A 13,922-nucleotide genomic window follows, 5' to 3' on the forward strand; every position below is an offset into this window, starting at 1 on the left:
TAAAACACCTGGTCCATGAAGTATTCCTCACATTCTTGGCTACTTCTGAGTTGGGATTTGGTTATTTGAATTTATTTACAATTCTTCATATAGTCATGAATCTGTTGGCATATGGGTTCTAATTCACTTCCTATCACCTACTATAAATACCAACTCTCATCCTGTGGCTTCATCTTTGCACCTTTTTGATGGTGTGTTTAACTAAACTTTCTGATACTGTCCTTCATATTCCTTATGCTAGTTCTTGATTTTTAAAACGTTAAGCATTAGCTGTTGACTCCTAACTATGGAAAATGATAATTTAACTTGTGCTTACATTTCCTCACTCTCTGTTTATTTAAATTAGTAGATGTTCAGTATTTATATTTTGACTCTATATTACAGGCATTCCTGTACATTCCTATCCAAAAATCCAAACTTTAATTTTATTTATGTCTGAGTATTTCCCCTGCTCTGTTCATGATCTATGTGTAGTGCCTGTGGAGGCCAGATGAGGGCATCAGATACCCAGGAAAGAGTTACAGGCAGTTGTGAGCTGCCATATAGACGCTGGGAATTAAGCCCAGATCCTCTGCAGAGCAGCTAATGCTATAAGTCATCTCTACAATCCTGCCAAACCCAAACTTTTCAAAGTTTGAGTTTTTGAAACATTTCAGATTTAATATTTTAAAGACACTTACCTGGTAATGGCTATTTAACTATTTTAAAGCCACGAAAATGCGAAACTGAACAAACTGGTCTCAAGCATTTGAGAGAGGGGCTACTCCCCCCATACTGGAGTTAAGCTGGACAGTTAGTGGGTTGTCAGGACCGAGCTCTGCACTCATTTATTTCCCTAAAGTGAACCACAGTTCAGTTTGCTTGCTTTCTGTTTGTCTGACTGAGCCCCAAATACCAGTCACTTTTCCAATTGGCTCAGGGCACTAAACACTTGATATGTATAAGCTGTGTCTTCTTGAACTCATCTCCCTGGACAGGTGCTAGCCTGGAGTGGCTTCTTTTTGTCTCTAGGACGTAGCTGTCTTCCAGGAATCTTCCGCCAGTATTTCTGGGGTTGGCCATGGCTCTGCCCTGTGTCTTTCACCCTGTATCCACCTCTGTTTCTTTCCCCCTCCTGGGGAAGCAAAGTCATGTTTTAAAGTCAGGGTCCTCTTTTGGTCATTCTACTTCAGGACAAAAGTCTCCCTTTAGTCCATGGTCCTTCCTCGTCCAAAGCCTCATACTTACAACCTTCTTCATGGCTTTCTTTCTCTTGATTGATTCTTTCCTTGTCATCCCCTTAAATCTACATTTTGAAACAATCTCTATTCTTTGTATACAGAATTAAAGGTATTATTTAGAATGTTAAAAAAAAAAAAAAGTCAGGGTCCTCACATCCCTCTCCATGCTCCCACAGACTGGGCTTTGGGTACAGCACTGAGCAGTGTCTTTTTCCAGTTTGGAAGCTTGTTTTAACTAGATAGCTTCCTTTGTTGCTTTTGGTGGGTCTGGGGGTATCACAAGTCACAATTCTGGTTCTTTGCAATAGCATAGTGCTTGTTTCCAGAAGCTTGTGCAGTCTTCTGGCACCGCTGTTCATGATCCCAAACCTCAGGCTCAGATGAATGTTTTTTCCACTGCTCTAGGAGCTCAGCAGGCCCTTTCAGTTAGGAACTCAAGCCCTTCCATCTGGAAAATGCTTTCAGATTATTCCTTTTTATTATCATTATAATTCCTTCCTCTCTTTCTTAAAATCCCCCGCTGTTTAAGCATGACCTCTGGAATCGTTCCTCTAATTTTCCAAGTTTGTCTATCTGCCGTGTCTTTGTCTTCATGCTTGATTTTCTGGATGATTTCCCCCAAATCATCTTCGACTGAGAATTTTGCATCTGCAGCCATTTGTTTTTACTTCTTCCGATTTGCTTTTGATTTCAGAATGTTCCTGCCTGATAAACATCCCGTACCAAACCAATATCCTTTTGATTTCATAGCTGCACTGCCTTCTCCTCTACCAGTCGAAAATATACCCAACACTTCATCTAAAATCTTTCCTCCTCACCCCATCTCTAGTTCTTTCAAGTTGTATTTCTCTCATGGACTGATGGAGGTTAGACCCCCCTCAGATGCTTGGGGAAATCTGGTGCCCGCTTCTGTTTAAGGGCAGGGATGGCAAGCTTGGAGCCTGAGAGGGTGGCAAGGCAGCTGTGTGCAGAACGGTCTGGCTGAGCCGTGGGTACTCTCTTGCCCTAACATCCTCACAGGCTTAGGTTCATCCTTGGGGCCCCTCAGGTTCTCCAGGAAAGATACTTCTACTTTCTTCACAGGAGGAATAAAGCTCGGGGCCATGAGGCTGAAGAGTGTCACATCTGTTATACCTCGGTACTGTTATACCTTGCTGTGCCCAGACTTCAGTATTTTAAAAAGTGTTTCTGTTTATCCTCTGTAGAAAGCTGTGTTGGGGTGGACAGGAAGGGAAATCTCCTGCAGGTGTGGACTGCGCAAGCTTTGGATTCCCTGCATACCCGAAAGACTTGCAATCCCCATTCATTATTTTAATAACCCATTCCTCCTCAAAGACCCATGACTGCAACCATGGTGCCATCATTCCTGAGCATGAGAGAATTCCTTGCTGTGTATCATGCCAGACCTTGGTGTACTAACTGCTGGTGTGAGGGTTATTGTACTGGGATGCGCCTAATAAGGTCCTTGGCTGTCACCGTGTCTTTATAGTGCTGAGGTCTCAAACCAGAGACTTCATGTATGGTAAGCAAGTGTGCCACACTGAGCCTCATCCAGTCTGTTCTTGGTTATCCCTATGCCTGAAAGCTCACAAAATTATGGCACTGGTGTCTTTGTCTTCTTTTCACTGACATTGTGGGTTTAGGTCTTTAAGGCAAACAAAAATGTCTGTGTTCTAGCTTTAGTGGATTCTAGAAGGGAGCAAGATCAATGACTCCCTGTGGAGTCACTGGATTTCTCTCAGTGTGCAGAGTGTGTTCACGTGCCTATGATGTTCTCTATTTTCAAAAGTTTGCTTTATTCCACTTCCATCTGTGATGACTGGGGACACACGCAGTAAATGCCATCACCCTCTCTATTAGCTATAACACCCGACATGAGGCAACTTATCGGAAGAAGGATTTCTTCTGACTCGGGGTTTCGAGAGATACAGTCCATCCGGGTGGGAAGGCAGGCAGCAGACAGCTCTCTGGTAGAAACAGCACAAGGAACTACTTACTCATCTCTCAGCACAACCAGGAGAGAGATCAGACAAGAGCAGTATGGGCTATAAAGCTCCAGGCCCGCCCAGGAGAGCACCTCATTATTTAGCTAGGCCCTACCTCCTAAAGGTTCACAAACCTTCAGCCACCAGCTGGGGACCAAAGGTGCAAACAGGAGCCTGCATGGGACATTTTCCATTCAGACCACAGCACCTTCACCCACTGTTTCCTAGCCACGCTGCTTCCTCTGTGGACAGTTCTCGCTTCCAGTCCCTTGCTTGTTGTTCCTTCCATTCATTCTTCTCTTTCTACTAGTTTGGAAGATATACATGACACGTTCTATTCCTGTCCATGTGTGCATCGGTAGTTCTTTCCAAGGCTGTCCCCTTGAAGACATCACAGATCCCTTTTATATGCATATAGAGGGTCTCACACTGTGGCCTAGGCCACTCTGGAACTCACTAGGTAGCTCAGACTGTCCTCCAACTTGTATCAATCCTCCTGCCTCGGTCTCCTGAGTGCTGAGATCACAGGTGTAAGCCCCCACACCAGGCTTCCTATTCTCTTTGCTCATCTAACACATACACACTGTCTATCAATTTAAAGGGAATATATCCTACTCCTGCTTTCTCCCCAAATGATACAAGATCTGAAAACAGTGTTCCCTCCCCGACGTCTCCTGTTGTTACTGTCTGATGTTTTGAGTTTTACCAGGCTCTTACCCACCAAATCCATCATTCTTACACTGTTGCTTTTTTAACTTAATGCTTATATTTTGTTTACAATGAAAGATAGCAGAATAAGCCACTCAAATCACACCACTTTGGCATAAGGATTATTTTGAGGTGAGGGCAAATAAAAAAAGTCAAAAGTGGGATCTTTCTCTCCCTCCGCCCACCTAAATGCAAGAAATGGATTTACAAACATGCTCCTCCTCCCTTCTACCTGGAAGAGCAGAACTTAATCACCAGACACCTCCAGACCCCAAGACAGCTACAGGAACCCACACTGCAATCTCTGCCAACTGGTCCTGCCTTTCGTTAGCTCCCCATAGCTTTCCCTTCCCACAATCTGCCACCCAAGAAACTCCTCTCGCTTTGTCTTGTCATTGCTTCTCAAACTGTTACTCTTTTGTCAAGATGCCTCACAAGCCCACGTTCTACCACTGGGTTACTCATCACTGAACGACCCCATGTGCATGCCTTACACATGCTGAAAAGAAATGTCTGCTCTCCTCCTGGGGAAGCTGTTAATTTTGTTTGCAGGGCTCTGGTCCAGGCACCCACCGAGAAAAGCTAGAGGGAAAATAAACCTTGTCCTCCCTTACACCGTAACCTCAAGTTCTTCCATGCTGTGCACACTTCACAACTTTCAGTCTATTCAATAAGTCAACTGCACCTTCATGTTGACTCCACAAGCACTAACTCTTTGCCTGAAAACCATTTACTTCCCCTTTACTCTTAGAGAATGACTTCACTTAGCATAAAATTCCAGTTTTCTTGAATTCTCACTCGGTACCTGAACACATCCTTTCCCATCCCCTGGTATTTATTTGACTCACCAATGGTCTGCTATCAGTTTAACACCCTGTTAAAGGTGATTATCTTTTTCCTCTGGCTGACTTTAAATCACAAATACCCTTCTCTAGATCTTCTTCATTTTAGACATGTTTGTCTTCCCAGCTACAGCTGAAAAATCATCCACTCTAAACTTCCCTTCTCTGCTTTCTTCTTTGGGAATCCCCTCAAGATAGATGGCGTGGGTGTGCAGTCCCCATCACCTCACAGTGTGATGGCTCACAGCTTTGGCTTGTATGGCATTGTGTGTTTCCAAGTTCACCCGCTCTCCATTGGTGTATAATCTCTACTTTAACTCAATTAAGTTTTTCCTGGCAGCATACTTTCAGTTTTAAAGAGTTCTGTTTGCTTTGTTTTATTCAATTCTGCCCATATGATTCAGTTTCCTTCATCAAGGACTTGGTCTTTGGTTCGTTATCGTTTAGTTTAGGAACGTTCCACTTTAGTTACTATTTCCTACTCTCTTACATGTTGTCCCGTTATTCTTCCTCCTTACACGAGTGCTGAGCTGGCAGATGAGAAAAGACATTCTGATGATTTCAGCTCCAAATCAGCTTGGCGTATCCTGCTGGGAACCTCATAAGTTCTGACACCTGATGGAGGTCACCATTTGCTCCACTTGAGCCTGGAGATCTCGCTGACCTTCGCCAAACTTAAGTTCCCTTGCCCACAGAGGCTTGCCTGACATCACAGACAACAGCACTTTGCCTGAGGGGTTTGATTTTCATGGTAACATCTTCTCCTTTCACACCTAGAACTCAGCTGACGCTGTTCATGAGGAGTCTTAGTCCCTGAATTCCACATAGAGACGTACATAGATTTTGTACACACACAAGATGGTGTCACCTTACCCAAGAAGTGTATCATCTCCCAGGATCGCAGACCCCTCCATCAAGCACTGAGCCAGTGTCGTCAAAGGCAACTTTTTCTGGAAAGGAAACAAGTGCTGTACTGAAAACTTCTCATCCATGTCTTCTAAAAGGACAATGTAAAATGCTTGAAGGGATGTTATATTAAAATAACTATGAAACATCTGACTTCAAAACATGTGTAATCCTGAAGTGCTCATATGTGTCATACTTAAGAGATGAAAAAAAATGTGGGAAATTAAAAGTAATCAATAAGTTACTTTGGAAAATAAGCCTAACATCTACATTTTAAAGGTGTAGTGATAACAAGAAGGAAAAACCAAACTATTTCATATTCATGTTCACAAAGGTTTGAGCAATGCATTCATTTTCCCCAAACACTATTTAGTTGAAAAGTCTACCCACCCTATTTTAGAAACAAGACAGTACATACTCTACAGAGAAGTGTTCACATAAGATAGTGGTACACAGAAAAGGCCAGCAAGCTCATAAAAAGGCAACTCAGCTCATTAGTGACTAAGGAAACCCAATCAGTCATCCAAACAAGGAGCTGTCACTCACACACACCCACATGGATGGCTCTATTTAACATTCATTTAAATAGAAAATAAACATTGTTTAGCATTTGAAGAAGGGCATTCTCGTATTTTTGGTTGTGAGCCTAGCCTTTAACTGCTGAGCCATTTCTCCAGCCCTAGAAGCACACTCTTATTGGAAATTTAAAACGGTCCTTCACAGTTGCAAAGTTTAGTACTAGTTTAAAGGCTCACCAAAGCTACCTTTCCACTCCGGGGTACATGCCCCTAAAGGTGCAAACAAGTATCTGAACAAGTACAGTCCATCAGTGTGAATAGCAGCCTCCGTATAGCAACCGGAAGATGGAAACTATTTAAGCATCTATGGCATAAGAGAATGCTGTCTATCCCTGTGAAGGGACATCCCTCAGTCTTCACCAGATGCCATGATGGTGCCCAGTTTCTTGTGCACCCTTCTATTCAAATTCTAAGCATGCCTTACCTTGCTCTTGCACATGTGTGTTCACTTTTACCACATTCCTCTAAACATTAGCATATGCTATGGCTAACTGTAAAATGTTCCCCACAGGTTCATGCATGTGAACAGTTGGTCCTAGCTGGTGGTGATGTTCTGGGAGACTGTGGAACCTTTTCATCATGGGATGGTGGATGTAACAGTGGTCACAGTCCACCAGGGATACACATTTGATAGTTAGAGGTCAGCCCCAGTTACAGCCCGAGCTCTCTGCATCCTGATCCTCTGACATGAGAGCAAGTCACAGCACAAGCTGCCAGCCATGGATTCTCCCATGATGGACCAATGTCCCCTGAAATCACGAGCCAAAACAATCCTCTTCCCTCAGGTAGTGTCTGTCGGACACTTTGTCACAGAGACCAGGCTGGTAAGCAAGGCATCATCCTTCACCCCGATCTTGCCTTCCTGCTTACGTCATAGTGTCTTTCGTATCATTTACTATTATTTCATCTAGAGCTGACTCCTTGGCTTTTAATAACTAGGTGAACCACTGAGTGAATAACGATGTATTTACACAAGTCCTTTACTGATGGTTTAACTGTCCTTCCAGGATAGAGATGGAGGTGAATCTCAGGGCTTGGATTCCAAGGTCAGAAAGACAAGAGGGGGATAGTAATAAAAACAACTGATGTTTTTACTCATGTATATGTTCTAGGAATCAAGAAATCAGAAATAAGCCATTGGGGCAAGGAAAGAAGTAAACAAGGTGATGCCTTCCTGTCAAGGGGGGTGGGGTAGCACATCCTCAAGGCAGCAGGTGGGATGGATGCTAGGGGGCTGTAACCCCAGTAGACTACAGTTCACTTCTATTTCTAAGGCAATTCCCTGAGGCAAGGGTAGACCCTCCACATAAACAGGTTCTGCCGCCACCTCATACCTACCAACCATCCATCATCCAGGTCTTAGCTGCTTCCTCTCACCCTCGGCCCACCCCCACTTCATACATACGGACCCCCAGCTGCTAAACTTGTTTCCCTCTATCACCAAGGATCCACTCTGGTCCTGATCCTTGGTGAACGAATGCATTCTGCAGCAGACTTCAAGCCAGCCAGTGGTTTTTCAGGCACCAAGACAAGCTATTAAAGTGAACTTGTCCCTAGCTCGGGAGTTCAGGTAAAAACTTAAGAATAAGACAAGAAAAGACAGAATGTCCTCAGGTTTAGATGTATCAATCTGTCATGTCTGAAATGACTGTTCTTTCTAAAATTACCCTGGGCTTAAGAGGCAGGGTTTGTAAGATGACTCAGGTATACAGTCTCCCCCTTATATACTCTGTTCCCCACATGTATCTGTATTAGTATTCTCTCATGTCACTAGGAGAACTGCTTCCCACAATTCTCTGTCCTACAAAGCAGCTTGTGTGATTTAGTCCCCTAAAGGCCAAGGCGTCTCGCTCAGACCACAGTAGCATTAAGCACACTACAGTCATTTACAAGTACTACCTCATTAAACTCACAAACAACTCCACAGAGTAAGCAATCATTGCTACCACCACTTTCCAAACGAAGGAGCGAAGGCTCATGAAGTCATGCACGCACTCAAGGTCAGGCAGAATGAAGAAGCTGCTTCTCTTCGCCAGAGACTCCAGGCGTGGCCTCAGAGCCCTCTCACTAAATTGCCTGTTATTTTAAATTGGTGGGCTAGTGTGTCAGGCAGATCCTGTGCCTCAAATACTCCTGGACTGTCTGTTCCTGACATTGGTCTATTTTTATCTCCGCCTACCATGTGGCAGGCCCTGTTTTAGGCACTGAGAACACAGCTGGTGGAGACCAGACCCCTGTTCCCATGGAGCTTGGTTATCAGTGACCGAGACCAGTGATCAGAGTGCTTCAAGCACTAATAATGCCCCGTAAAGGAAATCAGGCAGGCTGATGGGCTGCGGGAGAGGAAGAAGCCCGTGCCCTGGGTAACTGGTTGGGGTCTCTTTGATGATAAGATGGAGTCTGTGAAGAGCAAAGAATAAAAGTCACTGGCCTGAAATGCTGGGAAAGAATAGCACACAGAGGCCAGAGCGAGTTCAAAGGTTCTGACGGGGATGCAGCTGTCAGAAATACCTCAGTGCAGCTGGAGAAGATGATAGCGAGGTGGGAGCGAGAGCTGAGCTCAGAAAAATGGACAGAAGCCTCGTTAAGGAGTCCAGCCTCTGCTCCACAGTGGATGGGAGCCCTCTGGTGGGACTCAGCAGGGACAGTGGCCTCATCTGATGCTCACGTTAACTACCTGCTTGGGAGGTAGTAGAGGATAAAATATGAAGAGAGAAGAGAGTGATGGGAACTATCATCAAATGACAACCCCAGGGGACCAGAGTGGTGCACGCCAAAGCAAAGCAGAAATTCACAGAGCCAGCAGGGCTTCTGGGAAGCCTGGCCGAGGGTCCTGGAAAGAGAAGAATAAAGAATACCATCTGAGATCGAGGCTGAGCCAATGGGTAGATCTTTGCTAGACCCTCCTACAAGGGCTTCCAAAACTGCAGGTCCTGAGTTCCTAACTCAAAGGCCATTAGTCTTTCTGTTCACATTTCCCCCTGGGTGATCTCAGCTCTAAGAGTAAGTGGCCACTCAGGTCCCTCTCTTCTGGCGCTCCTTATCCATTCAAAGCAGAGTCGGAATACCCCGCTAGCAGTATCTTTTAGATATGCCGGCCTTTCCAGTTCCCATGTTCTCTGTAGTCTCATCTATGTCATGACCATATGTGTCTATTGGGCTTCCCTTCTGTCACGCCCACTGTGGTGAGCAAATGAGATGCCACAAAACCTTTAAGGATAAGGTCCAAGTCTAGGTCTGAGTGTTAGCCCTGACCTATCAGGAGTAACCAAAACCCCTGCAACCCCGCTTATGCCACCTCCCTCTTCTTTCTCTGAAGTCTACTTGCTCCCAACCCACTTTTCCTTGCTCCCAACCCACTTTTGTTTCTGAGGAATATCTCACTCCTCCCTGGCCCTGCATCCTTCTGGTCTGATGATCTTGTGTATGTCCATCACAAGCCCACTTCCCACCATGGAATTCCTAGTGATGTGCTCTGTAGCACTAAGACACACTCCATGTAATCGATGCCCATCCTAGAACCTGCTTCCCTCTAACCTGGACATTCCAGGACAGAGGTCCGGCTGAACGTGCTTCTTAGCACATACACTACCCTATATGATAGACATGGGCTCTCTAATATTTGCCCCTTTTTTCCTAATATTTGTTAAACAAAGGGGAGAACATACAACATTTACTTATTGTATGTGACTGTCTCATAAGATAGGTAGAGCTCAGAACCCTATCAACTATCAACTAACAAGCTACTGGCCTGGACTAAAGAATGCAAAATGGAAACATGATACACATCCTTGCCCCTCTGCATCCTTCACTGGGAATCCAGAACAGCTCAGCAACCATGAATAATGATGCTCTTCTCACCACCAAAGCAGCAGAAACTGCCCATCCCCATGGACAAGAAGGCATAGCTTTCAGGACCAATTGTTAAAGGAGGCGAGAAACAACATTAAAGGCCTGATTTGTAGTTTTTTTGTTTTTTGTTTTTGTTTTTTTACTCTTTACTCTTTGGGGGGGCCCTCCACCCAGCTTTAAATAATAATATAGAGACTTATTACTACTTATGAATACCCAGCCTTAGTCAGGCTTATTTCTAGCCAACTTTTCTTAAATTATCCCATCTTCCTTTTTGCCTCTGGGCTTTTATCTTTCTCTGTTCTATATACCTTTCTTCACTTCTTACTCCGTGTGCAGCTGGGTGGCTGGCCCCGGGTGTCCTCTCTCCTTTTCTGGTTCCCTGGTCTTTCTTTTTTTTCTCCTTCTGATTCTCTCTGCATGCCAGCCCCACCTAGTTCTCTCATACCTCAAGGGCTCTAGGAATTAGCCAGCATCTGCTAACTGGACAGCATTCGAAGAGCTCCCAACCCAGCTAAAACTTCACACATTACGTAATTCTGTCTTAGCCCAGGATATTGTTAGTGTCGCTCACTGCCAACCTCCAAGGCTTATTTCAAGCCTCTGGTGGTAACATTGAAATTAAACTCTTTCATTTTGTTTTGTTTGTCTTTTTTTTTTTTTTTTTTTTTTGGTTTTTCGAGACAGGGTTTCTCTGTGTAGCTTTGCGCCTGTCCTGGAACTCACTCGGTAGCCCAGGCTGGCCTCGAACTCACAAAGATCCACCTGGCTCTGCCTCCCGAGTGCTGTGATTAAAGGTGTGCGCCACCACCGTCAACAGGGTCTCCCATAGCCCAGCCAGATCTCAAGCTCACTATGGAGCTAAGGCTAACCTGGAACTCATGATCCTTCTTCTACCTCCAGAGTGTGGGGGTTACAGGTGTGTGTCACCACGTTTGGCTCTCTAAAATGAGACTCTTGACGGAAAAACATACTGCACTTAGAATCAGCTATACTGCAGCAAAAGAGAAGATGTGGGTCAAAGGTCACCTGAGCTCCAGGTCTCTATCTGGAACAGCAACCCAAGTACCACATTAGACCAAAGTTGGTTAAAGGAGTTCATATCCAAAGGCATTCTGCAAGCTCTCTGTAGGACTACTTAGGGCAATCCTACTGAAATTCCTGACACATGTATATTATGTCTATATGTATTTTCCAAAGCTAAGGAGGTTTTATTTATATCATGCACAAGGAATTCCTATTGAAAATAGTTTGAGCATCCCCAATCTGAAATCCCCAGTCCAAAAGTGCTCCAAAATCTGAAACATTCTGAGCACTAACTAGAAGCCACCAATGAAAATTCCACACCTGGCCACATGTGACAGCTAGAAAGTGGAAACAGAGATGCACCAAAATATTAAATAACATCATCTTTGGGTTGTGTGCAATAGATGACATAAAACAAACGAATTTCATGTTTAGACTTACGTCTGAGCCTCAGGATACCTCACTGTGGGCTCACAGATATTCCAAAATTCCAAATATTTGAAATTCCAAACACTAAGTGTTTGGTACAAGAGAGAAAGAAAGTGGGGGCTAGAGCAATCGTGGCTGGTGTTGACATTTGTGCAGGAGACAAAAGAAAGCCTGGGGCACATTCATTCATCCGAAGGCACGTTCATTCATTCTGTGACTCTCAATATCCAGGGCTAACATAAGCAGGGGCTCAGGGAGACCACTGCAAACAGAACCCAGCAGAACTCCAAGTGGAAAACTAATCCAACAGACACCAAACCCAGATGCAAATTCAAGGCAGGAGGAATGGGAAGAGGCCATCTGTCTTCATGACTGCTCCTCCTGCTGTGATAAACTACTCTGACAAATGCAGCTTAAGGGAGAAAGGGTTTATTTTGGCCCTCAGTTCCAGGCCATTTATAGTCCATGACTGCAGGAGAGTCAACATCAGAAGCTTGCAGGAGCTGGTCACATGGCATCCACAGGCAGGGATAAGCAGCAATGAATGCGGCTGATATATTTACAGCCCAGAAGCTTACCCAGGGGATGGTGCCTCCCATGGTGGACAGGTCTTCCCACCTAGGTGGAATTAAGATAATCCCCACAAGCATGCCCAGGTCCACCTCCCAGATCATTCTAAACATTGTCAAATTGACAATTAATACTAATTAATAGCATCCTAGATTGCAAAATACTTATGATAAAACTAACACAGATCAGAAAGTAAGTGCTTGCCTTGCAAACACAAGGTCCTGAGTTCAATTCCCAGAACTTTTTGTTGTTGTTTCAAATAAAAGCTAGGTGTGGTGGTGCACGCTTAGAATCCCAGTGCTGGGGAGGCAGAGACAGGCAAATCCTGAGGGCTCGATGTCCAGTCAGCCTAGCCTGCTTGGTAAGTTTCAAACCAGTGAAAGACTCAGAGAGAGAGAGAGAGAGAGAGAGAGAGAGAGAGAGAGAGAGAGAGAGAGAGAGGGAGGGAGAGAGAGAGAGAGAGAGAGAGAGAGAGAGAGAGAGAGAGAGAGAGGAGAGAGGAGAGAGAAAGAAGAGAAAAGAAGAGAGAGAGAAGAGAAGAGAAGAGAGGGAGGGAGGGAGAGAGGGAGGGAGGGAGGAGAGGAGAGGAGAGGAGAGGAGGAGAGGAGAGGAGAGGAGAGGAGAGGAGAGGAGAGGAGAGGAGAGGAGAGAAGAGAGAGAAAAGAGAGAATTGCTGAACAGTTTCTAAGGAATAATACCTAAGGTACACATACACCACCCCCAATGTGAACTCCCCCAAACACATACACACACACACACACACACACACACACACACACACACACACACACACACTTCTAAAACTATCTTTTGCTCTTTTGTGGAACTGAAGGAGGTAGAGATAAAGACAAAGAAAGAAGACTGCTTACACCACTTACTGCTGAGTACTAGAACATTCACAATGCTTGTTGTTACTGAAATCAGTTTAAAAGAAAGACACCAAAGTAGCTTTACCTAGCAGGCCATTCTCTGTCACCTCATTACAGTGGAAACAACTTCCAAGGGTCTTTCTAGGTCCCTGGAAAACTCAGAACACCTGGTACACAGTTTTCTGTGGACTATCAATACTACTATTATAATCTATGATGGAGCTGAATCAATGAAAAGTGTCCATGGAAGGTAACACTTCCTCAGAGGTAGGACATGAAGCACTTAAGCATAGTCCTGACATCCTGGGGTTCCTGTCCCAGGAAGGGGGCTCCCCCATGGTTGGGGAGGGTGATGCTTCAGGAAGAGATAAAGAGCAAAACCTCCATCACAGCAGAAATAAGCACCAAGGCTTACTTGGTTGACTTGCAGACACATGGGTAGCCTCAGCAAGTGACTGCCCTGGGGGTGGGATGCTGGGTGCCAGGACACAGATTTTAAGCTGCCTGGGCTCAGAGTGGGCACTTACTGAGCGCTTGTCGGCCTCTGCTCCCTGCTGGCCCTGCAGACACGCGGTGAGCTTCTTGTGTGTGCTGTGGGACACTTGTTTCACCAGTTCCAGGCGCTTCTCCACCTGCACAGGCAGTGGTGTAGAAGGCACAGTGAGACAAAGGTCAGGAGTACACCACAGTAACCTGTTACCATAGAGGCAAGGACTTCTGGGCAGAAAATGCCCAGTGCTGGAGAGCTGGAAGGGGATAACCACAGCCTGGGGACTCCCCTGGTACTCTTTGAATCTTCCTCCCAAGAATCTTATCTAAGTTATTATCTTAGGGAGATCAGCTCCAGGATACCTTCAAAATACCAAGCCCCACACATGCTTAAATAAACGTATTTGCATATGACCCACATACATCCCCTGGAGTATCTGAAATCGAC

General features: G+C 45.0%; 1 protein-coding gene across 1 annotated transcript in view; it reads right to left on the reverse strand.

Annotated features, from left to right (window-relative positions):
• Positions 1-13,922, reverse strand: part of Arhgap44 (Rho GTPase activating protein 44) — a 171,161-nt gene that overhangs the window by 66,275 nt on the left and 90,964 nt on the right. Inside the window, exons 3-4 of the mRNA XM_059270917.1 lie at positions 13,513-13,617; positions 5,629-5,705 (exon numbers count right to left, since the gene is read on the reverse strand). Coding sequence (XP_059126900.1) covers positions 5,629-5,705; positions 13,513-13,617 — 182 coding nt within the window. The remainder of the gene's footprint in view (positions 1-5,628; positions 5,706-13,512; positions 13,618-13,922) is intronic.

This window comes from Peromyscus eremicus, chromosome 8a, assembly GCF_949786415.1.
Source record: "Peromyscus eremicus chromosome 8a, PerEre_H2_v1, whole genome shotgun sequence".
Taxonomy (NCBI): Eukaryota; Metazoa; Chordata; class Mammalia; order Rodentia; family Cricetidae; genus Peromyscus; species Peromyscus eremicus.